This window comes from Mirounga leonina, unplaced genomic scaffold (genome assembly GCF_011800145.1).
Source record: "Mirounga leonina isolate KUSES-001 unplaced genomic scaffold, KU_Mleo_1.0 Mir_82, whole genome shotgun sequence".
Taxonomy (NCBI): Eukaryota; Metazoa; Chordata; class Mammalia; order Carnivora; family Phocidae; genus Mirounga; species Mirounga leonina.
In genome coordinates, this window is record NW_023270825.1 from 621,985 (window position 1) to 648,662 (window position 26,678).

Consider the following 26,678-nt stretch of genomic DNA (forward strand, 5'->3'; position numbering starts at 1 on the left):
AAGGGGCCGCCGCCGCCGCCGCCGCCGAGGCCGCCGAGGCCGCGCAGGGACCGAGGGCCGCGGCGCGGGCGGGAGAGGAAGAGGAGGAGCGGCCGCGGGCAGGGGAGGGGCCTCGGGCGCCACCGCCCACCGCGCGGCCGTTACCCGGCCGGCCCTCCCCGCGCCTCCGCGCGCCCCTGCCGGGGTGGGCCCTCCGCGCGCCCGGCCCCCGGCGGTCGGCCCTGCGCGCTCCCCCGGGCGCGTCCTTCCGGGAGCCCCCGCCGGCCCTCCCCGCGCCTCCGCGCGCGCCTGCCAGGGTGAGCCCTCCCCAAGCGCCCCCTCCCGGGTGGGTCCTTGCACCCCCCCGAGGTCTTCCCCGTGCCTGGGGCTCCTTGGCGCGTCCGGCGCCTTTCCCCGGGTGGGTCCTCACCCCCACCCTACGCCCCCTCCCTCCAGGTGGGTCCTCCCTGTGCCTCCACCCCTGGGTCCCGCCAGCATCCCTGATGCCCCTTAGCGCAGTGGTTCTCATCACACCCCCCGCGCTGGTCCGGAGTCCTTTCCAGGGCCTCCTAACCCCTTGGTCCCACTCTCCCCTCCCCGGGGAGGGTGGCTCTCCCAAGTCCCCCACTGAAGGGAAGCTCAGCTGCCCAGCCTTGGCCACACGGCCCTGCTCCACACCTCCCTTCCAGGCCTGGCTCTCTCCACTCGCCCAGGGGTCTTTGTCCCGGCCCTTACTGCCCAGCCCCCGTGGCCATGCTTGGACAGTGGGGGTGCCCCCAGCCACCTCCATGTGGGCTAGTTCCCCAGCTGGTGCAGCCTCCCTGAACTGCGGCCGGATGAAAAAGCCAGAGGATCGGAGGTGCCGCTCCCAGAGGACACCCTTGTGGAGCAGGCAAGACTGGTGGCCCCAGCCAGGACGAGCATGAGGTGGAGGGGTGGAATCCCACCCGGCGGGGGGGGGAGAAGCAGGCCCCAGCCAGAGTTTGGAGCCCGAAGGGACATCACTGCTGGGGGTCAAGAAAAAGGAAGTGTCTGGGCTCCCAGTTGCTGGTCTGAGCACTACCGTGGGTTAATGCCCTTTCCTCAGAGGGGGCAGGTGTGTGGCTGGAGGAGATGATGTTGAGGGACATACCTATGGGGCAAGAAGGGAAGCATCCAGGGGACAGGGCTCCCCAGCGGTGGGGGAGGCCCGCAGGGACAGAACCCACAGGTCCCTACGGGGGACTAGGAATGTGGGCAGGAGCCCAGAGCAGGTGCTGGGGTAAAAGCCAGGGGTTCCAAGGAGGGCAGTGGGCTGCAACCACAGGCTGTCGAGCAGCCCAGCTCTCCAGAAAAGGAAATGCCCACCATGAAGAGCGGGCCACCAGCTGTCTGAGCAAGGGCAGCCAAGGGAGCGGCGGTTGACGGTCTTTGGAAGGGGAGAGGGGAGGAGGGGTTTAGGTACAGGGCAAGGGGTGAACGGGTTGAGGAGGTTCTCCGAACGGGCAGGTGGTGGTGGAGTGGTGTCCCTCCTTCCCCGTAGGCCCCCTTCCTAAGGCCCTGGCCTGAACCCCGAACCTCCTCATCTGGACGGTGATGCTACATCATAAAATCTTCCAGTACTCAGTAATTGACCAAAAAGTTAGATCTATCAAAAAACACCCGGGCAGCCTTTAGTCGTGGAGAGAGCCCGAAACATCATGCCTTGTGAAGTGCCTGCTTCTGCCTCCATCACAGAGACAGGATGGGCTTCGTCCTGAGGAGGGAAGCCGACTGAAAGGTGCAGGCTGACTTCCTCCCTGCGATGGGGACAGAGGACAAGCGCAGCTGGGGAGTGGGCAGCAGGGCCGCTGGGGTCCAGGGTCTCAGGGAAGACATCCAGACCCCAAGCTTCCCCAGGAAGGATAGGGATACGCTCCTCACAAAGCAGAGTGACATTTACTAAGACCTGGGACCCCACCGAGCCCGGCGGCTCTGGCTGGGACCTGCTTTCTCCCCTTTCCAGACTAACAAGAAGAAAGGGGACATTGCATGCAGCACCCTGCCCTGCTCTGAGGCAGTCAATAGATCTCAGATGGGTTGCAAAAGAGACTTAGGAATCCATCCATTTATTAGCAGGGCAAAAAGACGTTCAGGAGATGGCTCCTCGCGTCAGAACAGGAATGAAGGCCTGGCGGCCACCTCCACCCACCTCCAGCCACCTCCACGTATCCAACAACAGAGAAACTGGAGGAGGGAGGGGGCGAGGGGCCAGTGGAAACCCCGCAGGAGTGCCAGAGGCCATGGGAACGTGGTCCACACATGTCATCAGTCATCAGAAGCTCCAGTACTGGATGACAAAACAGCAGGATGGGAGTGAGAGTTAAGAGCTGAGGAAACACGTTTCCTCAAAATCACACCATTGCTAGAATAAGTCAGGAACAGCAAGGGGCAGAATGTTGGATTACCAGTGCAGGAAAGGCTGGAGATGATTTGGGGGCGAGACAAAGCAAGTAAAACAATAACTTATTCATTCAATTATGACTTGTTAAGCACCTGCTTCATACCACACTATTTAGACGGGGCAGGGGGTGGGGAGACAGGGTCTCTGCCCTGGGGGAGCGTGCCGGCTGGTGGGTCGTAAATAATATCTGGATGCCAAAAAGGAGGAGGGCAAGGGGACGGAGGTCATACTGAGGGGCATGGATGTTGAGAGAGATCAGGGCATTGGGGAAGGAGGGGCCCGTGGTGGGGGTGGCGGCCACTTGGGGGGACCATGGTCCTGTATGGGCGCAGCGCCCCGTGGGGCCACACTGAGGGCTCCGAGCGACCGTTCCTCGGGGGACCCCTCGGCGGCTGCATGGTGAGGGCTGAGAGGAGGCGAGCAAGGACACGCAGGGAAGCACACAGCGCCCAAGGCACAGCACTAGACAGAGCATTCGGAAATCTGCAAGTGAGTCCGAGGACGAGGGGCCCGCACGCCCTTCCAGAAATCCCGACTGAGCGGCATCTGTGCCGAGGCCCATCTCGCCTGAGTCACCGGGCTTTCGGAAAGAGCAGGTCACGTGCAAGACAGACCCGCCGCTGGGCCCGCATTCCTGCCCAGCGCTCAGTGTGCGAAGCCGGCTCGGCGGGGGAAAGCGAGCAGCGGCTAAGGTAGGACGGGTCGCCCGCCCCGGCTAAGTCTAAGGGCCGCAGGCAAACGTCTGTAAGCCGAGGGACAAAGTCTTTCACGGAAAGCCAGTGAGGATACAAGCAAAGCAAAGACTGAGCGGCCACGTGGGGGTGGCGAGCTCCCCACGGCCTGCGCGGCGCGGGGGGGCTGGTGGGTGCAGGCCTGAGGCCGGTCCAGCCCCGAGCGGGAATGACGGTCTCGGCGGGCGGGGGCGTCAGCTCCTCAGCATTTGAAGTGGGACGTCAGCCAAGGCTGTCTGAGGGGAGATGGCTGCCAAAGCCACGTGACACTGTCCCTTGATTTTTGCAATTTCTAAAAATAATCTTAGGAGAAGCTTTTAAACTTGGGGTGAAGACGCATTCGTCTAATTCAGCAATCATGTTTTCCCTTAAAATTAAAATTTTTTAAATTTGCAGGGAGGAGCTCTGTACTTATTCTGTATTTCCACATGCTCGCTCCTCACTGCCTCGGTCTCTAGAAATACCTGGATAACCTTCTCCGAATGTCAACAGCCTTATCTTGATGAAATTGTGGGCGAGATTTTTAAAACTTCAGTGTTGGATTGTTGAATAGTGAGTGTGTTCTTGCAAAGCCCACGAAGTCATTTTTTTCAGCTGGGGCAGTGCTGGGTCGTGGTCGTCTGCTGGCCCTCGCTCGGGAGGACGCAGACGACACCCCCCAGCACACACCTCCCTTCCTCCTCTCCTTCCTGCTCTCTGCTCCCTGCTCCAGGCTGGCCTCCCTTGTGAGCACAGGCAGGTGCTAGGACACGAGGGACATCATGCAGCCAGCCCGGGCAAGCCTGCATGTGGGACACTGTCTGCCCTGCCACCAGAGCACCCAGGGATGTCCCCAAATGGCCCCCCACCTGGGGATGTCTCTGAGAGTCCTGGGGAGGTGTGTTGTTCCTCCTGGAGCTTGAGGAGAGACCCACCTGGCTGAAAGGGAGGGAATGGGCAGTGAAGAATGGACATGGGGGGCACCTGGGGGGGCACAGTCGGTGAAGTGTCTGGCTCTTGATTTCGGCTCAGGTGAGGGTTGTGGGGGCGGGCTCTGTGCTCAGGGGGGAGTCTGGTTGGGATTCTCTCTCCCTCTGACCCTATGCCCGCTTGCACTCGCTCAAAAGAAATAAAAAAAAAAAGGGGCACCTGGGTGGCTCAGTCGTTAAGCGTCTGCCTTCGGCTCAGGTCATGGTCCGGGAGTCCTGGGATCGAGCCCCGCGTCGGGCTCCCTGCTCTGCGGGAAGCCTGCTTCTCCCTCTCCCTCTTCCCCTGCTTGTGTTCCCTCTCTCACTGTGTCTCTATCAAATAAATAAAATCTTAAAAAAAAAAAAAAGAAAGAAAAAAAATAAAAATAAGGCAGAGTGGACACGGGGGGGCGTTGCAGTGTCCACGGCCGGGGGTGGCCCAGGTGATGTCCTCGCCAGACTGGCGCTGACCCCAGACTCTCCCTCTCTGCTCGTCCTGCTGACGCCCACTCTGTCTGCTGGGTGGACCCTCTTCCCTTCCTGGGACTCTCAGCGGGAGTACTGTTCCCATTTGGGGCCCAATCATCCTTGGCTGTTGGGGGCAGTCCTGTGTTCTGTGGACGTGAAGCAGCGATGCCAGGAGCCCCTGTGGAAGGCACAGTGCCCCCCAGAAGATGTCCACGTCTCACCCCAAACCTGCGAATGTGCTGGCAGGAGGACTGCTCAGCCGTGACGGGGGGGGGGGGGGGGTGCTGACGCTGCCCTGAAGGCGGAGGGAGGGGTCATTGCGCCACGGAGAGCGGGCAGCTTCCAGAAGCTGAAAAAGGCCAGGAACAGATTCTCCCCAAGAGCCTCCAGAAGGGCAGGCAGCCCTGCCCACGGCCTGCTCTTAGGCTGGGAGGCCTGTTTTGGACTTCTACAGAGCCCCCAGCCAGGGAAATTGAGGACATGAAGTCTGCGGCGGTGGCTGGTTGGGGCAGCAGTAGAAACCAGCCCTCCCGGTGACAGCAAATCCGTCCCCAGCTGGTGAGTGACGCCTGTCCTGGGCACCGCGCTCTACCAGAGGAGGCCACCGGGCTGGTCCTGAGGCCACGGTAAGCACAGAGGAGGCAGCAGAGGATGCTGCCCAGCTGGGGCCTCGGCCCTCCCAGGCCCCTCTGCTCCGCCGCCATGGTGCGAGGTCTGGGTGCTGGGCCCCCCGGGCAGCTGGCTCCCTGCTGGGCGGAGGTGCCGAGAGCGCGTGAAAGGCAGAGGGCTGGCCATCCGGGCATCCTGGACTCACCACCATCTGACTGCAGCCTCATGACCGGCCCCAAGCGAGACCAGAACTGGTAGGTCAGCCCGGTGAACCTCCGGATCTCTAGTGACAACATGGGAGTCCTTTAAAGCCACTCCGTGACAAAGAACTCCAAAGCCCTTGTTACCTCTACCCTGACTGTTGGCACTTTAGCTCCCACTCTGCACTGTGAGCGCTAGTTGGGGTGGGGGACTTCCTGCCCAGCATGGAGCCTGGCCCACGACAACCACCCCCCACTTCAGCAGGGTCCCTAAGGAGGAGGGGGAGGGGGCCTAAACCTCGCCCCCCTCGGGACACATCCACTGGCCTGTGGGCCAGCAGCCTCTCAGAAGCAGGCTCTGGGACCGAGGGAGGCCGCTGTAGGCAGGTGCCCAGCTGCGTGCAGGCCTGGCTCCCGCCCTCACCCAGACCTGGGGTTGGTCACCTCCTCTTGCCCAAAGTCCCCTCCAGCCAGCTACCCCCACACAGAAGCCCGTGAGCCCCTGAGAGTCAGTGGCCAAGTCCCGGGGATGGCACCCCCCCCCCTGCGGCTGTCCTTCCATGGCCCCTGAGGGCTGGGAGCCTGCCATCGTCCCCCTCCTTCCCTCCTCCCACTTCCAGTTCCCCTCCAGCTTCCTCTCCGCGAATGCAGCTCCGCCTCGTCACCCCCGGCTCAGAACCCTTCCGCCCACCCCTCAACCTCCAAAAGCAGACACCTCGGTGGGCCCAGGGCCAGCTCCTCACAGCTTCCCCATGCCCTCTGCCCACACTGCTTTCTTGGCCTGTTCACCAACCACTGTGTTGAGGTGGGGAGGCACCACCTCCTCCAGGAAGCCTCCCTCTGTATTCAGCACCCCCTGGCTTCTGCTCCCCGGGGTTATGCATGCCCCTTTGGGCCTCCCACAGGCAGGACCCAAAATGAGACCCAGTGCCCCCAAGCTGGGTGGGCATCAGTATCCAGTAGTTCATGACCTCAAAATCCCCATCCTCCTGGAGGAACAGCAAAGGAGTTGGTCACGAGCCATCATGCCCCCCTCCGCGCTCCCAGGCCATCCGCAGCTGCAGATGGAAGGTGCAGGCAGGCTCTCCAGGTGGCAGAGGGCTCTCCTGGAAAGCCCCACTCTGCCCTGTCCCCCAGGCCCCTCCCGGTGGCCTCCTGGAGGCTGGGCTGGGGCAAGGCACCCCTCCCTGAGGTGGCCTCCAAGTCCTCAGGGCCACGCATTCTAAGGAAGGGGCAGCCAGAGGGTCCTCCTGGGCCTGTGTTCTCATCCCTGGGCTCACGAGCCCCCAGACGGAGGTGAAGAGGACTCAGCCGCCGCCTACCCCAGGACCCCCAGGAAAGGCGCTGCAAGACAGACACTGGGCTAAGTCGGCTCTTGGAAGGGTGGTGACCTCGAGACCTGCGCCTCCAAAGTCACGGTCTGCCAGAAAGGCGCGCTCCGGGCCAGGAAGGCGTGGAAGGCGTTGGCGGACTCAGAAGACCTCAGAGGGTGGGGGAGGAGCACGTCCTTGTCCACGTCCTCGGACACCAGCTGGGCCACGAGCTGCGCGATGTCCTGAGGGCAACCACGGGGTCAGGGGGCGGGGCGGGGCCGGGAAGGGGGAGGGGGAGGGGGGCGCCGAGGCGGGGAAGGGGCCGTGTGTCGCCCGAGCCCGTCCCCGCGTCCTCCCCCCGCACACCCTGCAGTTGGCGGGGGGCGGGTAGTGGTGCCCGGCCTCTCCCAGTCGCCCCGCGCCCCCGATCCCCGCGACACCCCCCGGCTCCCAGCCGCCCCGTGTCCCGGATCCCCGCGCCACCCCCCACCCCCCCACCCCCCCACCCCCGGCTCCCAGCCGCCCCGCGCTCCCCCGCCGCCCCCCGCACACCCTGCAGTAGGGGGTTGGCCCGCTGGTGCCCGGCTCCTCCCAGCCGCCCTGCGTGGCCAGCCGCCGACGCTCGTCGATGCTGACGCTCCAGTGGCGGTTCGGGCACCTGCTCTCGGGCGGCTCGCACACCTGCGGGGACAGGGAGGCGGTCGGCGCTGGACACAGCTGCGCGCCGCGGGTCCCGCGCCCGCCGACCCTCTGCACCCCGCACGGCGAGCCCTGGGCTCGCTCCTCCCCAGGATCCAGCTCGGCCTCCAGGGGCCGGGGCCCTACAGCCTCGCGACCCGCGGCAAGTGGCGGCTCTCGGCAGCGGCTCTGCGCCTGGACACGCAGGCCCGACCCCCTGCCCGCTTTTCTGCGCGAGGGTCGGGCCCTGCACGGGGAAGTCCTCACAGCGGCCACGGCCCTTCCCACTGGGGCCAGGAGACGGCAGGCAGTAACCGTCCTCCGAGCCTGCGAGAGCCTCAGGAGAGGTGGGGTGGGGGGGCGCTCCCTCGAAGCCCTCTAAAGTCAAAAAAAGCCACAGGAACCGTGAGGACACACCGAGGTGGCAAGGGGCCAGTGGAGGAGGGTGGTCAGCACAAGGCAGGAAGCTGGAAAGAGGTCAGTAACTGGGAAAGGTCAGAAGCCTGCCGCACCCCTGTAGGACCACCCTCCCCACCCGCCATAGAATTTCCCGGGTGGGTTGTCTGTGAAAGACCCTCAGAGAGCCCCCCAGACTCTGCCCAGCCCTGGGGATCCCCTGCTACCTCCTGGGGGGTGAGACAGCCACTCACTGTCTGGAATGCCATGGGGGGGCACGCTAAAAATAGAGGATAAAGACAAGTGCAGAGTAAAGTCCCCATTCCTCAAAAAATTAAAACTAGAATTCCCATATGAGCCAGCAGTCCCACTTCTGGGTATTTAGCCAAAGGAACTGAAAGCAGGTCTCAAAGAGATATTGCATGCCCAGGTCGTGGCAGCATGACCCGCAACAGACAAAAGGTGGAAAAACCCAAACAGCCATTGATGGGTGACAACATTACCTAGTGTGGTAAATCCACAGAGTGGCATATTATTCGGCCTTAAAAAGGAGGAAACATGGGTGGACCTTGAGGACACTATGCCGAGTGACACAGGCAGGTCACCAAAGGACAAACACCCTGTGTGATTCCACTCATAGGAGGTCCCTGGAGGAGTCGGATTCACAGGGACAGGAAGTAGCTGCGGGCGTTGAATGGGGACAGCATCAGATTCGCAAAACAAAAAGGTCCTGGAGATCTGTTTCCAACAACGTGAATATACTTCATGCTGCTGAGACTTAGAAATAATTAGCAAAACCAAAGCCAGACCCCCCAGAGTGCACATCAGGACCCAGAGACACACACACAGGGAAGGAGATGTGAAGGACACAGAGGAGAGGGTCAGCTACAAGCCGAGGAGGAAGCCTGGAAAAGGAACCAGCCCGGCTGACACTGGGCTTTGAACTGCCAGCCTCCAGACCTTGAGACAATACGTTTCTGTGGTTCAAGCATCCTCCCTTCCCGACTCCTGCAAAAAAAAAAAAAAGTGAAGTCCCCAGCCCTCTTCCCACACTGCCACTCTGCACCAAGATCCGCGGGGCCTGGCTATTCTCCCTCTCCTCCCAGCAGAGGAGGGTTCCTTTCTGGGGGAGATGGGCAGCCCAACAGACCCGAGGGTGCGGCGCCCAGGACAGAGCCCCCAGAAACCTGCCGCAGCCCAGCCCGAGCCCCTGGCCGCTAGCAAGGCTGCACCTGCGCACGTGGGGCCTCCGCTCCCGAGCACTGACCAAGGTGCGGCCTCTGCCAGGGACGAGAGAGACTCGGGGGACAGGAAAGAGCCCCCCGCCCCATACCTGTTGTTCTCCTAGACACAGGAGTCCATGAAGCAGAAAAGGGGGTGGTGGGGGAGAGGAGAGCTCCGACGGCAAGCCGGAACTCTTTAAACACGTAAGTGTGGTGTCCCCACGGAAAGCTCCCTAGCAGGCGTGGAGGGGTGAGGGGTCCCTCCCTCCTGCCCGGCGGTAGCGCTAGACTAATCCCACTACACTGTATCCTGCTCCCCCATGGGGCAGGGTCAGCAGAGCACCTGCCCGAAGCCCGCCTCTCAGGTCTCCGCCATCCACCATGGGTGCCGCGTCCCCTGAGGACCTCTGAGACTGGGGGGCAAGCCGAGGACACACAGATCCTGCGGACCTCAGACCCCTGACGGAGAGCGAGAGCAAAAGCGCGAGGCTGCGGCTCAAGGAATTCGTCACAGAGCGTCACCACACAAATGCTGACTGATAGTGCAAGGACTGGCCAAACACCAGAAACGAAGACATGGTGAAAACTGGAAAGTCAACCATGTGGGCCGACATCCAGCTAGTCAAATTTCCAGAAGGAGAGAGAGCCGAGAAAATGAATTCACACACACACTTCCCAGAGACGGAGGGGACACGGCTCCAGACCAGGAAGGGAAACCCCTGCACCAGGAGTAGTGTGGGAATTCCAGAAACCTGCAGAGATTGACACGCAGCACACGTGCAAAGGACCTGAGGCGCACACCGTTTAGGGTATCACGCAGCAACAGCAGGGCTTAGAGGCAACAGAATAATACCTTACAAGTCCTGAAAGAACATGATTTTCCACTGAGAATTTCCACCCACGAAAGCACCACGCAAGTGTGGAGGCAGAATAAAGACATTTGAATAGCTTTACAGTCAAGAACTCAAACATCTCCCAGGCCCTCCCGAGGAAGCTACTGGATGAGGCACTCCACCCAAACAGGGGAGTAAACCAGAAGTAGGGGGACCAAGGGCCCAGGGACTGGGGTCCTACAGAGGGGGGCTGGCAGGGGTGCTCCGGATGAGTGGCCTTGGGGGGCAGCCCCCCTGGGAACAGAGCTGGCCTCTGGGCTCCCCCAAGTGTGGCCTGTGGGGCCCCGGAGCAACCACGGGCCGTTGTCCGCATGCCTGGGGCTCTGAGGAGGACAGAGCTGTGTTTTCGGCGTGGGGCTTCATCCCCAGAGATGCACCAGCTCTGGCCGTGGCTGGTGTCCCCAAGGAGAGTGTGCACAGTGAGGACAGGCCCCCGAATCTGGAATCACAATTTGCAGTGGGGACAGCTGCGAGAGCTGGAAGCAGTGGGCACCGGGCCGGGCTGTTTGTGACCCCAAGAGCTGGGGCAGAGCTGTTGTTCTCAGTGAGGTGTGCACCTGTGTTAAAAGCAGCCCAAATATGGGGCGCCTGGGTGGCTCAGTTGGTTAAGCGACTGCCTTCGGCTCAGGTCATGATCCCGGAGTCCCGGGATCGAGTCCCGCATTGGGCTCCCTGCTCGGCGGGGAGTCTGCTTCTCCCTCTGACCCTCCCCCCTCTCATGTGCTCTCTCTCTCTCATTCTCTCTCTCAAATAAATAAAATCTTAAAAATAAATAAATAAAAAAAATAAAAGCAGCCCAAATTTTTAAAAATAAAGATTTAAGTGCTTAAGCAGAGTGATCTAATAGACACAGAACACGCACACACCTCTTTGACGCACAATCATGCTCTCACCAAACAAATAGATCAGCGCACACATCAGCCACCAGCCAAACAGATGTGCCAACACGGGACTCGTCCGGGTCACATCGGGCGACCGCAAGGCAATGCAAGTGAAAATTAACAGCAGAAGCACATTGGGGTGGATCTTCTGAAGCACCCCTAATCTGCCCCTGAGTGAAAGGGAAAATCAAGGCTGCGAGCCGGCTCACTTAGAAATGAGCGAGGGTGCAGGGCGCACCGGCTGCAGCTGTCCTGTGAAGACAGAACTTTAAATGCTGGAAAATCAGGAAAAAGCCCCGGAACAGGTGAAGCAAGCAATTCAAGCAGCGAGGAAAAGAACAACAAAAGAACTTCACTAAAAGTTAGAGGTGGGGGCGCCTGGGTGGCTCAGTCAGTTGAGGGTCTGCCTTCGGCTCAGGTCATGATCCCAGGGTCCTGGGATTGAGCCCCGCATCGGGGTCCCTGCTCAGCCTCTGCCGCTCCCCCTGCTTGTGCTTGAGCGCTCTCTCTCTCTGTCAAATGAATAAATAAAATCTTTAAAAAAAAAAAAACGGTAGAAGCAGAAGGAGGAAAGATTAATGCATAAGTTAAAAAAAAACAAAAACCAACAGGGGACAATTATCAGCAGTTGGTTCTCTGAACGCCAACGCAACAGAAGGACCGGAGGCCTCGCGGGCCCAGGCACATCACGTCACGCAGCCTGTCTCCTCCCGCCCAGCATCCGTTCTGCTTCCTTCATGAACTGAGTCCACACGCCTCACACACTTTCCTACTCAACGTTGAAAACCACGTTCTCGCTGCTCTGAGCCGTCATCTCTTTGTAGATTCTGGTTGGTAAACGTTTGAACATTATACATAGAACAAGCATTTTCTTCCAGACTTTTGTGTCTTTGCACCAACCTTTAAACACTGCAGTCAGACTGGTCAGGATTTCCCGTCGTGGATTTAGCACGTGGCCCCAGGTGGGAATTTTCCCTTCCGAGATTCTGACGCTGCTCTGGTGCATTCTCCTGGCGTGTCTATGGTTTGGTCTTAACGTTTGGTGCGTGTCTGGCCTTCTGAATGGGCGGCCAGTCACCCCACCCCACTCACGGAGAAGTCTGTCCCCACTGCTCTGCACACTGCCATGCAAAGCCCACGTTAAGTCCCCAGACTTAATGGGGATCCATTTCTGGACTGTGCACTGCATTGTGGATCACTTGCCCGTGTCTGTCTGTCCCAATGCCATACAACTTTATTTTTTAAAAGATTTTATTTATTGATTTGTCAGACAGAGAGAGCGTGCACACAAGCAGGGGGAGCGGCAGAGGGAGAGGGAGAAGCAGACTCCCCGCTGAGCAGGGAGCCCGACGTGAGGCTCGATCCCAGGGTCCAGGTGACCTGAGCCGAAGGCGGCGCTTAACCACCTGAGCCACCCAGGCGCCCCAATGCCATACAGTTTTAATTGCTGGAGCTTAGAGCAGACAAGCAGACAAGCAAGACCTGCTCTTATCTTTCAAAATCCTTGCATGGTTTCTTTTCCAAGTAAATCTTCCAAAAAAAAAAAAAAATCCTTATTCTTTCAAATAATATCTTTACCACGCAGTAATATATCCTCGTTTTTGAACTCTGACTGAAGGAAGCCTACGCCGCACACATACTGTGCCACTTGCTTCTTTCACCCACAACTACGTCTGTTGGGTCACCCTGCTGCCCGCGGAGGGGCACCCACTCGCTCTGACTCCAGGCCCAAAGGCAGAGCTTGGCACCAAAGCACGCCAGGAACAGATGGGAGGCTGTTCGTGGGAGGTCTCCGTCCCCCGGGGCTGGAACATTCCCATGTTTGCTCCGTGCACGTTCATGTGCAGGTCGAGGGACTGGGTTGTTTTTAATCCGCTCTGGCGACGGCTGCGTTGTGAGTGGGGCAACATTGGTCACTGCACCTGCTGCCGGACCTCGTGCTTTGTCTTCCAGTTCCACGGACCCTTCTTTGGCCTCTCCTCTCTCCGCCACTTCCCCTCCACTTGTTCAAAACTCACTCTCTCTCTGCTCTCTTGGTGTCAGCCCCGCGTGCATGCACACTCAACCAAGTCTAAGTTAACAAACGGGCCCCTCGCCTTCTTGGGACCAGACGGAACCTGGAAAACTTAGCCCCACTGACAGACCCCGTCCTGACGCTCGCGCCATGGTGGGTGCGCGTGCTCGTCTACCCTGAGTCTTCGGTGTGTGGCCCCCGTGGGGTGTTTTGGTGCCTGTCCACGTTAGTTTCCATTTGCCCCCACGCAGAACCTGCCCCCTTCAGTCTGAGCTCACCTTCGGGCTACGTGAGCTCTCTTCTTCACATCGAGGGTGAGGTCCTGCTGGGGCAAATTTTTGTGCATCATTTTATTCATTTATTTTTCCCTCTTCTTTTTTTTTTTTTTTAAGATTTTATTTATTTATTTGACAGACAGATAGAGAGAGAACACAAGTAGGCAGAGGGAGAGGGAGAAGCAGGCTCCCTGCAGAGCAGGGAGCCCGACGTGGGGCTCGATCCCAGGACCCGAGCCGAAGGCAGACGGGATCATGACCCGAGCCGAAGGCAGACGCTTACCCATCTGAGCCACCCAGGTGCCCCTTTTTCCCTCTTCTTAAAAGATTATTTTTGCTGGGCATGAAGTTCCAGGTTGACAGTTACGTCCTCCACCGTACCGAGATCTCTCTGCTGCTCCTTTCAAGACTCTGTCCTTCCTCTCTGACGGCTTTCGAGAGCTTATCTGGACTGTGATGGTTCCGGGGACAGATTCCTCTCACTGCTCCTGCTCGGGGCTTGCTGGGCCTGTGGCTATGGTTGGACCACGCACGTCAGCCAGCCTCCGAGTGGCACCCGGTGAGGAGCAAGGCCTCCCGCCCGAGGCCGGCACCGACTTGCCAGCCACGTAAGCCAGCCTAATCCACCTGTCCAACAACGGCAGCTCTAACATCCTGACTGTAACCTGACAGACGAGTTCCTGACCCACAGAAACCGGGACAAACGTATTTCTTATGGTTTTAAGCTGCTAAGTCTCAGGGACATTTGTTAGGTGCAACAGATAACTAATACAAGGACAGAGACGTATGTACATTTAGGATAAGACTGTCAACATTCGTGAAGTGTTCGTTTTTTTTAAAATTGGTATTGCACCGAATCAGGTACTTCGGGGAAATCGGGCAGGTTTAAAGCATTAACTCGTCCCATCAAATAAGATGGTATAGCTTTCCGTTAGGTGTTGTCTATGCTCCTCGGTTACAGTGTCCTTCACAGAACAGATTCGTTCTTAAGCACTTTGCAGTTTCTGTTGTTAAAGGGAATGGATCATTTTTTCCCCACTACATTTTCTGGTGGGTTATTTTTGGTGTATGAGCAACTATTTTTATTTTTTTTTAAGATTTCATTTATTTATGTGACAGAGAGAGAGCACAAGCAGGTGGAGGGGCAGGGAGAAGCAGGCTCCCCGTGGAGCAGGGTCTCGATCCCAGCACCCCGGGGATCACGACCTGAGCTGAAGGCAGATGCTCAACCGACTGAGCCACCCAGGCGCCCGAGAAACTATTAAGTTTTAAATGGAGATCATCTCCAGCCTTCCTCTTTCCTTAGTGGTCTTCTTTCTTAACGGGCTCACATGGATTTTCTAGACAGACAATAGATTAGCTGCAAATAGTGACCATTTCATGTTTTCTTTTCAGGTATTTATAGCTCGTTTCATTTTCCTGACTTCGGCACAGCCTCGGTGTCTGACGGGCTCATTGTCATGGTGACACCCCGCACCTGTTGAGACACTGCTGGTGAAGTGCAATCAAGGCTCTTGATAGCTCCCTTCATCAGGTTACAGAAATGTCCATCTTCTCCTACCTTACTCGGAATCAGTAGGTTTTCACTGGGTTAATTATGCTTCAATTAAAAAAATAATCAATAGGTTTTTGTGTTTGTTTTAAGGAGATACTGGAATTTATTAACATTATTTTTCCATACCTATTGAGATAATCATGTGGTCTTCCTCCTTTGTTAATGTAGAGAATTTTATTAAATGGATTTCTAAATTCCTTTGTCCTTGGGGTACAGTTTTCCCATATACACACAACTTTATCTGTTCATTGAGCACCTACTCATCACTCACGTGCTGGCACCGTCCTCGGCACTAGGAGCACAGCTGTGAGAGACCAAGTCCCTGCTCTGCTGGGGGGGGGAGGCGTCGGGGGCTGGGGGCATCATGGCCGTGAGGTTTAGTCTTTAGAGGCTGCCTGGCTTATGTGTGTGTTTTTTTTTTTTAAGATTTTATTTATTTATTTGACAGAGAGAGACACAGCGAGAGAGGGAACACAAGCAGGGGGAGTGGGAGAGGGAGAAGCAGGCTTCCCGCGGAGCAGGGAGCCCGATGCGGGGCTCGATCCCAGGACCCTGGGATCATAACCTGAGCCGAAGGCAGACGCTGAACGACTGAGCCACCCAGGCGTCCCTGTTTATTTATTTTTAAGATTTATTTATTTATTTGACAGACACAGCGAGAGAGGGAACACAAGTAGGGGGAGTGGGAGAGGGAGAAGCGGGCTTCCCACTAAACAGGGGGCCTGATGCGGCTCGATCCCAGGACCTCGGGATCATGACCTGAGCTGAAGGCAGACGCTTAGCGACTGAGCCACCAGGCGCCCCGATGCTGCCTGGTTTGATCTACTTACCACATATTCAGGACTCTTCACTCTGCCACAGCTCTATTAGCATGTCGTTTTTTCTCTTTCCCCCCTCCCGCGGCCGTGGCCGCCCCCTCTCCCGCGGCCCTGGTGTCAGGGTGAAGCTGCTCCACGTGAGCCAGCAGTGACTCTGGACAGTTTCCACCTCCCTGGTGGGGGGACTCGTTTCCTGGCCACCTGGGAGTGCCCACCTGTAGGTCCTTCCCTTAGGGAGCTTCTGGGACCACTTTAGAAGTTCCCTGTGTTGTCATTGGTGTCTTCAGGTTTTTAAAAGTTCATTTTGGGGGGTGCCTGGGTGGCTCAGTCAGTTGAACCTCTGACTCTTGGTCTCGGCTCCGGCCGTGATCTCAGGGTCATGAGATGGAGCCCCGCATCGGGCTCCGTGCTGGACGGGGAGCCTGCATGGGATTCTCTCCCTCCCTCTGCCTCCGCCCCTCCCCACTCTCTTTCTCCCTCTCTCTAAAATAAAATAAATAAATAAAATCTCTCCTAAAACATTCATCTTGGTAATACAAATTCAGATACTCACCTTTCATCTTCGCTAACGATGCGAAGTGCCGTCCTGCCTGCCCGCACCACTCAGCCGGCCCCGCCGGTCTCCGCCCCTGAGCGGCATGGGGCTCCTTCTGCACGGCTCTCGTGTCTCATCTTTTCTCCCACGTCCCACTTCTTTGTCTTTCTCTTCCATTTTCCAGGTGGTTTCCTCAATTTCGTATTCCAACCCCTCCACCGAACATTTCAGTTCTGTTTTGTTTGTTTATGAAGAGCTCTTTGTGATTTTCTGCATGTTTCTTTTTAAAAAAACAGAGTCCTTTGCAAGTTGGACGGAGCGAGTGTTTCCCTTCCACTTCCTGGGTTTCGCTGAACGATTCCCGAGGCTTCTGCCCTCTGCACGGCGCGCCCCTCGGCCTCCGAGTCCTGCTCTACAGCCCCTGAAGGGAGCACCCGCTCCTGCTTCAAGCTCCGCGGGAGGGGCAGGGTCAGTCACCAGAGGGGCGGCGGCGGGGACATCGGACACCCCTCGGTGCCCTGCCGGCTCCCACCGTCCTCCCTGGGGCATGTTTCAGGGCTTCAGGAGTGATGTGCTGACTCCCTAAGATCCAACGGAAAGAAAAGGCAATTCTCCGCTTGCTGCGCTCAACATTTCGGCACCCGGTAAGTCACACGTGTCGGCAACTGTGCTCCTCAAATCTCTCGTGTCTTCTTTTTCTTCACTTTGTCACTTGGTCATTTTCTTCAGAGAAAGTGTGTGAAATCCACTGGGACTGGGACTTTGGTCGTCTCTCATGCAATCACTAGAACTTTATGCCTCAGTTATTTGCAAACTCAATCGTGAGGGGCCCCTGGCCTGCTGTCTCGGTGCCCGCAGCGAGGGAAGGGCTGTGTCCACCGCCTGCGCTGGGGCGTCCCTGCAGCCTGCCCGCGGAAGGGCTCTCCCACCCCAGCGGGGCCCTAAGCCCGCGTTCAGTTTAAAATGGAGAACCGCCACCACATGGGAGAAATAGAAATGATTTCAAAATGCAGGAGTCCACTATCCAAAGTGAACGAAGCCGTATTTGCTTCAGCTTTTTCTCCCTAAGAAATAAATCCCGGCTGAGAAGAACTCCGTGTCTAGGACTCCTCCCCCGGCCGGCGGCGCTGAGCCCCAGGGCCTGCTCCCCGCCCCGGCCCCACGACGTGGACCGACAGTCCCACAGCGGTTCCCCCACCCGCTTCTCACCCCGCATGCTTCTGAGATGCTCCCAAGTGGGGGGGGGGTCACTCCGTCACGCACGGCCACGCAGGCTGCCGCCAGCAGGGGGCGCTGGCTCTGCTCCCCGCACCCCTGCCCACTCCGTATCCGCCACCTTTTCACACTTTGCCCAGCGACTTCATTTATAGCCCTGACACGGAACACCTTTCACTGCTCCGTGCGCCAGGCCCTCCGTCCCAACGACCACCTGTTCGCTGCAGGTGTGAGCGCCGCGTGACCCCCGCGCGGTCCCCGCCGTCCAGGCTCGCGCCTGGTGCCTCTGCCAGGGGCTGGGTGTCAGGGCAGGGACTTGCCTGGGGGCAGCTCCCGTTCGCTTCCGTTTCCAGGGCAACCTGCTGGCCTCAGTTGCCCCCGGGGCCAGTCAGGGTCAGCTGGGGGGCGGCCCCGCGCGGTGTCCCCCCGTCCTTGCAGAACCCTTGGTGGGCATTCGTGGCTCTCCGGTTCCCCTCGGTGCCTGGAGCTTTGCCTCCACGCTCGCCGGCCGTGTCCTCAAGTGTCTGGGACCGGCAGCAGCTTCACCCTGTTCCCCACGGGGAGCTGCGTGTCCCAAATGAGTCCTCCCATCTCGTCTCCTCGTGCTTTCTCGTGTGCTGAAGTACACGTAATTGTTACCCCTTTAAGGTGTACCGTTCAGGGCCCCTAAAGCACATTCACAGTGTTGTGTGGCTGCTGCTATTGCCCGTCGCATCTTCCCGAACTGAAGCCCCACGCGCCAAGTCCCCAGCCCCTGCTGCCCCCACTGCACTTCCTGAGTCTGCCCACTCCCGGGGCCTCACGTAAGTGCGTCACACGCGTCTGTCCGTCCGTGAGCGGCTGATGACCCAGCACATGTCCTGAAGGTGCATCCGTGTCGTGACGTTTGTCAGAACAAACTTCCTTTTTTAAGTGAATCATATTCCACCGCACGTACACTCGCATTCCTCCTTCAACGGACCCCCGGGTTGCCTCCACGTTTTGGCTACTGTGCATACTGCTGCCGTAAACACGGACGCACACCCGCCTGCTCGAGTCCTTCCAAGCTCTGGAGGACTCCACGCTGCTTCCCACAGTGACGGCACCGCTTCACACGCCCACCAGCGCTGCGCAGGTTCCACTCTCTCCACATCCTGCCCGTACTTTTTTTTATTATTTAGTCATTCATTTATTTGAGAGAGAGAGAGAGCGCGCGCAAGCAGGGGGAGCGGCACAGGGAGAGGGAGTAGACGACTCTCCGCGGAGCAGGGAGCCCGCTGCGGGGCTCGATCCCAGGACCCCGGGACCGTGACCTGAGCCGAAGGCAGATGCTTCACCGGCCGAGCCACCCAGGCGCCCCCCTTTTTTTGAGAGGAGTTACGGTCCCGGGGGTGAAGTGTTGTCCACTGTGGTTTTGATTTGCATTGCCCTAGGACCAATGATGTTGAGCATTGTTTTACATACTTGTCAACCCCTGATGTAACAGAAGAAATGTCTGTTCAAGTCCTTTGCCCATTTCTGCCTCAGGTTGTTGTTTGGTTTAGAGTTTTACTTCTCCATGCATTCTGGACACTAATCCCTTACCAGGTATGTGATGGGCACATGTTTCTCCCACCCCACGGGCTAACTTTTCACTCTGTTGATGGTGTCCTTTGAGGACCAACAGGTTTTAATTTGATGAACCCTCATTTATCTACTTCTACTTTTGTTGCTGGAGCTGTTGGGTGTCATCCAAGAAATCAGGGCCAAGTCTAACATGGAGCTTTCCCCTGTATTTTCTTCCAGGAGTTTTGTACTTTTATGTCTTTGATCCATTTTGAGTTAGTTTTTGTACGTGGCATTAAGCAAGAGTCTGACTTCATTCTTTTTACAAATCCAGTGTTCCCAGCACAGTGTGTGGACAAGACCGCACCCCCCACCCCCACCCCCCGAGCGTCTTGGTGCGTTGATCAGCTATCTCTGACTTTGTTCATGGTATGTGTTTTGCCTCCCTAAAAGTTTGTTGATTTTCCACAGGTGGTTAAATGTAACCATCTACTCTTTCCTGGCTTCGGGACTTGGACGCTAGGTTAACAGTCTGCCCCTGTGCACCTGGGGTTCATCCTGGTGTTCAGTGAGAGGTACGGCTACAAGTGCCTGTCTTCTGGATGGCTACACCGTTGCCCCGCATGATTTACTCAAAGTCCATCTTCCCCACTGATTTGAGATACCATCTTCATCCTACGCTAAGTGTCTGTGGGCATTTGGGTCAATTTCCAGACTTACTTTTCCGTCTTGATATTCATACATCACACGCCAGGACTCTTGCTTTGCTAACTGACGTTTTGTGGTATGAATTCACATCTGCTAGGACTGAACCTATTTTTGATTATTTTTTCTATTACACCAGTTTGGCATACTGAAAAAAAGAAGACAAACATTTACCATTCTTTTAAGTTTATTTTTTTCTTAGTGATCTCTACACGAAATGGGGGGCTCGAACTCATGACCCCGAGATCAAGAGTCGAATGCTCTTCTGACCAGGTGCCCCAAATATTTAGCATTTTTATTGTTGATGACACTGAATTGTGAAACGCCTGAGGAGGACCCTTGGTGCTGGGGAGCCTTCCCCTCCAAGAACTGGGTGTCTCTTCCTGTTGCCAAGGCTCTCGGTAATGCTCAGGGTGTTTTAGTTTCTCTCAAGTAGGTTTGCCTGTTTCCTATTACGTTTATTCCCATTTTCAGACTGGCCTTTTTCATTTTTCTTCTGGAGTCTGTTTATAACCATGCAGGCCACTGCTTTGCACGCAGTCATGTGGACCCTCTTCCCGAACCCTCTGCTGTGGACTGGTTCCGGTCCATTCTCCTACACTGAACAGGCACACTCACATTCCTCCGTGGTGCTGCATGGCCAATTCTTCCAAGATGGCACAGCTCACCGTGAGGACGGTGACTCGCCTGCAGCTCCATTCTGTTCTCTCGGCACTGCTGTGGTTCTGGTTCCTTCTAGTTTTACTCCTTCAGGATAGAGGTTTTCTGCAAATGCCTGGTGCCCTTAGCCGTCAGTTGGTATGGAACAGGGCACCAAGACTGGATCAGCAATGTGGGTGGACTGGGGCTCAGTGGCTAAGGCAGCAACCTGTTTCTGCTGCGCCCCACCCCACAGCTCTGCCCAATCTGTGCCTGCCCACCAGAACGTGTCCTGTTGGCCAGCCCTGCCATCCTGTGCTGTTCTGTGGGTTCTTGCCTTCTTCAGAACACTCTGTGGTCATTTCAGTGAGCTTGCCAGGAGGTATAAGCTTGTCTAGCCCTTGGTGAGAGGCTGGATGTTGGCGGACCCTCCGTCGGGGGAGGTCTCCTTAGACCCTGGCCTCAGCCTGAGCTCCTTGCCCTTTGTGAGCACATGGCCTCACTGCAGATGAAGGTGGCTCTTGTGGGGCTTAGGATGGGATGACTCAGGGACGAAAGGAATGGTCAGCCAGGCTGGAGGCGATGCCTGACAAGGGGCCAGCTGCAGGCCGGCCTGCAGGAACAGCATTCCACACCGAGGAGCACAAAGAGGAAGGACACCATGCAGGACAGTGAGACAGAGGGTAGCCCAGGGAATCCCTCAGGCTGCAGTGAGCGGCTGACATTCCCGGAGGGCTGGGAGCAGAGGAGGGAAGCAGCACGATAACATGGAGGGAGAGGGACTCCCTGCCCCCAAACCAAAAACCTGAGAGACTGCAGAGATGGGTCTGCACTCTCTTCCGGCCGCCACCCAAATCCCTCCCCACTGGCCCCCACCCACCGGGCCCTTCTTTCCCGCTCCCCTGCAGCCCCACTGGCCCCCACCCACCTCTCAGAAACTCGAGCTTGGGGGTGGGGGTTGGCTCTGCCCAAGAGCTGCCGGGAGAACGATGGTCCCCACCACCCACTCAGGATGGGGGCCCCCGAGTCACGCCCTTTCTCCTGCCAGGTGACACATTTGTGTGTTTATGTTCTGGTCCAGCAAGTCGAGGGGTCTGTGGCCTTGGCCCCCCAGGACCCTCACAGCCCTCACAGGTACTCCGGCAGGGGCCACGGCTGGAAGAGCACACGGCGGCCACAGGGGGCAGCTAGGGAGCCTGCTTTCCCGCCACCTTCTTATGAAAACCTCTGACCACAGCAAGTGTCCCCGCACACGAGCCCAAGCGCACAGCCTGACAGGCTCCCACTGGCCACGCTGGCCGCCCTGTCACACCTGGCATGTGTTCGACCTCGCTCTGACCCTTGCACACAGGGAACCACACACAACTGTGGGCGTCTGGCTTCTCTGGTCCTGAAGCATCCCCAGGGGCCGGAGCAGCTGTGCCCCCTCTCATGGCTCGGTGGGAACCAAGCAACTGCTCACCCATCTGGTGTGAGGCAGGGGGACGGAGAGGTGCCTCCAGTTTGGGGCCGTCACAAGCAGAACCCCTGGGAATGTTTTGGTCACCACTTTTGGTGACAGTCCTGCCGACTGCCTGCCTACCTTGTCCAGGAGCTCTGCTGTGGGGCGGAGCTCCCCGTCACTGGCTCCCTCCTTGGGGTGCCACCCTCCCCACCCAGGGTGCAGGTGCTGGGGAGACCGAGGCAGGCCCCTCTGCAGGGCCCGGCAGAAACGGCCAGGGCCCAGTATGGGAGGCAGAAGGGGCCCCCTAGGTGCCCACTCAGGGCCCCGGGAAGAGAGCTGATGCTCTGTGAGCCTCCCAGCAGGCACTGTTCAGCCGCCCGCGGGGCCCAGTCGCCCCTTCCGCATCCCACCCGGACCAGCCCACCTGCAGAGCCGGTTCCTGGGGTTCAGCTTACCCAGTCCTGCGTCTGCAGCTGCCGCCTTTCGCCCTGGGCCCCGGGCTGGTCCCAGGCCACAGTCGGGCTCAGAGCGGGAGAGAGCCGCCTGTGCTCCCGGGGCAAGGGCAGTCTGGGCTTCTTCCCCACGGGGGCATTAGACGAGTGCTTCGGGCGGTCCATCTGCAGCCCCACAGGCTGCGTGTCTGCACCTCCTGGGCTCTGGGCAAGGTCACCACCGCTCCCTGGGCCCCCCAAGCAGACGGAGGCAGTGTCAGGCCCCGCGAGGCTCACCGTCCGGCTACTGCACCCCGCGCCGCCCCGCCCCGGGGCCCAGGCCTCCCGCCTCGGCTCCAGCCCTGCGGGCATGTGCCCTCGGCCGGCTGCTGAGGACCCGCACAGAAGACCCAGACCAGTCACAGAACGAAGGGCCCGGGCTCTCCCTGCCGCCCCCCTCCTGCCCCCTGTGACCTCACCTCGACGCCGCGCGGACCACACCCCAAGGGGCGCCGTGAGCCGGACGACGCTGCCCCTCTCCCCTCCCGGGGCTCTGCGGGCAGGGAGTGGGCTGAGCGGGGCTCGCGGCAGGGGTCAGGAGGGCACCATCGGGGAGGCGCCAGTCGTTGGTGGGGGAGCGCGGCCCTTGGGGGAACGCGGCGGGGTGCGGGGAACCGAGGGGTAGGCTGGAAGCACGTGGCGCGGTGCCCCGGGCGTGTGGGGGCGGGGAGCGGTGAGGTCTGCGGGAGCGCGGGGTGCAGCGGGGAGGGGCGCGGCACCCCGAGAGTACGCGGTGTGCGAACGCGGGGAGACGGGGTACGCTGCGGGTGCCGAGGCGGGGGAAAGGGGTACGCCGGGGGCACGGAGGCGGAAGGGCGGGGCCTCCACGGTGGGGCGGTCAAAGAACGGGGTGTGGCCACAGCGGTTCGGGGAGCCCGAGGCGGCGGAACCGAGCCCGGCGGAAGTTGCCCTGTGGCTGGCCCCGCCCCGCCGTTTCCGCTTCCGGCCTGCGCCGCGCCTGCGCTGTGGCCCAGGAGCCCCAAGGCGGGGCCTGGTTGCAGCCGGGGCGGAGTGCGACTCCGCGGCGCTCGGAGCGGTCTCCTCGCAGATGCCTCCCTTCTCCGCCTCTGGGGAGTCTCCGAGGCGTAGTTCGGGGCTCCTCGGCCGGAGCCCTCACAGGCGCTGCGCTCGCGCCCCCCCCCCCGTTCGGCCCCCAGGCCCTGTACCCTCCGTGGCCCCCGCTCCCCCGGGCGGAACCCACCGGCCGCACCCACGCCCCCCGGCGTCCCTCCCGTGTCGCCCCGCTCCCCCGGGCGGTGCCCCCCACGCCCCCCCAGCGGAACCCACCGGCCGCACCCACCCCCCCCGCCCCCCCCCCCCCGCTCCCCCGCTCCCCGGGCGTGGCCCCCACCGCCCGCGGCCGTTACCCAGGGGCGCTAGCCGGCCCGCGGAGTGCGCGCCGGGGATGGAGCCCGGGGCTCTGCGGTCCGTGGGCCCTGGAGGAATCACACAGTAGGGAGGGAGGAAGGCCTGGGGGTGCCCCCAGGTTTATTAGTGTTGCATCAGCACCTTAAAATAGTCCACGTGGTCACATACGTGACAGATTAGAATCTGTTCCCCAAAGAGGCTATTTACATTAATCCTGTTTTCCATTAAAAAAAAAAACCCTAGCAACACGTATATCCTAGAAACTAAACAATGCACGATGAGCTGGACGGGGTCTGCCGAGACGCAGAGCGGCCCTCCTCGGCCTGCAGGTTCAGGCCCCCCGCGGTGGCCGCCAAGCGCAGCCCTCCCTGCAGGCCCCCCGCGGTGGCCGCCAAGCGCAGCCCTCGGGCGCGGGCTCCTGCGGGGGACACGCTCTCCCGACTCCGCCCACGGAGGCCAGGTGTGGAAGGGGGCAAGGGGCAGGCGTAGGAGCTCCGGCAGCCCTTAGAAGCAAGTGGCCCTGTCTCCTAACGAGGAATCTGCTCCAGGACAAAGGCCAGGCCCCGGAGAGGAGTCTGGTCTTCCCGTCTGGGGGCAAGGACAGGGCAGCAAGGCCGTCCTTGAGTGCCATCCCCGAGATGCAGCCATGACACTGACTCAGGACCCTGGCCAGCATGCCCTGAGGAGACAGTGACCCAGGGGACGGGCATGGGAGGAGCGAGGAAGCAGTGGGACCCCGCCCGGCCTTGCCTAGCAGTGATGGGTGGCTTGCCCTTTGAGTCCCAAGTTCCAACTGGTCACCCGGTGGGCTGAGAACCCTTGCTCTGGGGGGGCTGCTTCTGCCGGGGCCACACACCTCACCCCCACGCCACCCCTACGTGCTCACAGCTGCACGGTTCTGTCACGGATGGCTTTGGCTTCTGCATCCTCTTCCTGGGAGGGACAAAGTGCTTTTCCATGGATCCTCAGAACAGCTCCATGAGGTAGGCAGGGGAAACGTGACCAACCCTGTTGAGCCATTGGGGAAGCCGAGGCACAGGGGTGAGCGCAGCCCAGGTCTCTGAGGGAGTCACGGTGCCTGGGGCTGTGTGCATGACCTCCTGGGCCTGGGGACAGTGTGGCGGGTGGGCCCCATGGCACTTAGGAACAGGACAGACCGCAACTGGGCTCTGTAGGCCCGGGGTAAAGGTGCTCCCCTTGCATGAATGAGGACATAGCTATGAAGTGGACGGGGGGGTGGGGGTGGAGGGAGGGATGGTCCCAGGAGAGGGACTGCCCGCAGCCAGAAAGGATGTGACTGCCCCCCATTTGGCCCCTTCCTCTAAAGTCAGTTCTGCGGCTAGAAAGTGAAGTCAGGAGCCTCCCCTGTACCTCCTTCCTGCTGAGTGTGACTTTTGGAAAGGAAACTTGAGACCCAGTGACCAAGGCCCTGAGACCCAGTGGCGGGAACCAGGGCAGGGAGGCTCAAGGTCCCAGGGCCTACTTCTGAGGGTACAGGCCACGGGAGATGCTGGGGCTCAGCAGCCTGCACCTTGACCCCGTCCTTCCAGGCCAGGGTTCGGCTTAGGGCCCCTGGTCCCAGGAGCTGTCAGGGGAGGAGTCTGGGCCCTCATGGAGAAGGTCCTCTGCCCACAGGCACCCCCGAGGCAGGGCCATACACAAGGTCAGGCCCATGTCCTCCTGCTCCCTGACTAGCCCGGGGCCACTGCCTTGGGGGAGGAAGGAAGCCGGTAGGTCACAGCTAAGAAGAGTGGGCCATCGCTCACTCCCCCAGGGGCAGACCTGTCGGTGCCATGGGCTGTTGGTGAGGCCTGTCCTCTGGAAGAACAGGAATGGCCTGCAGCCTGCCCTGCATTTGGCACTGTGTTCTGAGCATAGCCAGTGTGGCCCCCTGGATGGGCTACCAGGATCCCAGGGCCACAGCTGCCAAAGGATGGGAACTGGTGGGCTCTTCCCATGCAAAGTGGGCTGCAGGGTTGCAGGGGGAGCAGCGGGACTGGGTTGGACTCTTGCTGCAGGTCAGGATGTCCCTTTCCTGCTACATGGAAAGGCAGGGGGTGATGCTACCACCCAGGGTGGGACCCAAACCCAAAACCTTGCTCTAGAGAGCTTGGCCCAGAGAGGCCAGGGCTCTGTGCCTCTTCAGGGTACCCCCAGCTGCACCTACAGGTCCAGTGGTGCCTGGCTCCTGAGGCCAGGCTGCCCTGCCTGAGCTTTCACTGGCCACATGAGTGCTGTATCGGCCCAGACACCCCCCTAGCCAGCCTGGGGGCCAGGTGGGAGGAGGAGGCCGAGCGGGCTGGGGCCAGCTGTGGGGGCCACTGTGCTTGCTAAATTTGGGGCAGGGACAACCAGCAGAAGCATAGTGATGGCTCAAGAACAGCCAGAGGGAGAGTGAGGCGGGTGTTGGGGGCTGGGACGCGGGACAGCGCTGGCTGGCTCTGCCCCAGCCCCAGGGGCCACTGGGACATCGGAAGAGCACTGTCTGTTTGGCAGCTACATTATAACATGTATTTAAAAGCATTAAAAATATCTGCTACTATAAAACCTCCGCTGCCCCACGAGGCTGGAGTTTATTGGGAACCACAAGTGGGTGGTGCTGGGGCATCTCTCGGCTGGTGGGCAGCTGGGCCCAGGCCTGGGCTGCCCGGCCGCCATGTTCTGCTCAGGGCGCCCCCAACAGGAGGCCGGCCTTCAGCCTCCAGCCACCCAGCTCTGTGTCTGGGCACACAAGCAGCCCGTGGATCTGTGAGGCCGCCCGCCTGACCCCAGCTCCCTGAGGAAGCAGAGTCCTGGCTTTCAGGAAGAACAGGACGCGAGGGTGAGGACCCTTCTTGCTGGGGGGCTCGGGAGGTCCTGAGGCCAAAACACACCTTTTGTGATTCTCAGAGCTCAGCGCTGTCCACCTGGCCTCCCACCCCGCCGGCACATCTGGTTAATGAGCAGAGCAGTTAATGGGCTCCAGGGGGTGGGCCCTCCCCATGAGTTTCCAGGTTGAGAGCACGTTCATACTTAAGACTGTTTCTCTTTGTGTTTTTAAGGGTCTCTGTAGTAAACTGAAACGTTAACAGAAAAGCAGCTGGGCCCTCCCGGCGCTCGCCGTCCAGGGCTTCAGGGCAGGGCTAGCAGGTGGACTTGGAGTGTCCAAAGATGCAGATGGGGAAGTGCTTCACGTGGGAGGACCACTGGGCCGCCAGTTGGAAGAACTTGACATCGTTCCACTCCACACCATCGATGAGGACTGTGAGGACAAGACCAGCTGAGCTGCCTGCCCACCGTGCCCAGCACCCCCGGGGACCCCAGGCGCCCACGAGACACCTGCGGGTCAGTCCTCCCACTACCCACCCTCCCCTGG

At 59.6% G+C, this 26,678-nt stretch overlaps 2 protein-coding genes and 1 long non-coding RNA gene across 7 annotated transcripts in view; all 3 read right to left on the bottom strand.

The window, feature by feature from the left end:
• The window catches only part of MTA1 (metastasis associated 1), a gene marked incomplete at its 5' end in the record, with an annotated part of 53,618 nt that extends 31,569 nt beyond the window's left edge, over positions 1–22,049 (bottom strand). The window contains one exon of the mRNA XM_034992989.1: positions 21,920–22,049. Within this exon, the coding sequence (XP_034848880.1) occupies positions 21,920–22,049 (130 nt within the window). The remainder of the gene's footprint in view (positions 1–21,919) is intronic.
• LOC118002487 lies at positions 2,038–4,299 on the bottom strand. Its single transcript, XR_004677056.1, has 2 exons — positions 4,261–4,299; positions 2,038–2,287 (listed from the first exon to the last, which is right to left on the bottom strand). It is a non-coding gene; the product is annotated as an uncharacterized LOC118002487 (long non-coding RNA).
• Positions 22,050–23,414: 1,365 nt separating the features above from the next.
• Positions 23,415–26,678, bottom strand: part of PACS2 (phosphofurin acidic cluster sorting protein 2) — a 28,852-nt gene continuing 25,588 nt past the window's right edge. For all 5 annotated transcript variants that reach the window (XM_034993275.1, XM_034993276.1, XM_034993274.1 and 2 more), the window contains one exon: positions 23,415–26,564. In XM_034993275.1, the coding sequence (XP_034849166.1) occupies positions 26,446–26,564 (119 nt within the window). In that variant the 3' untranslated portion in view covers positions 23,415–26,445. The remainder of the gene's footprint in view (positions 26,565–26,678) is intronic.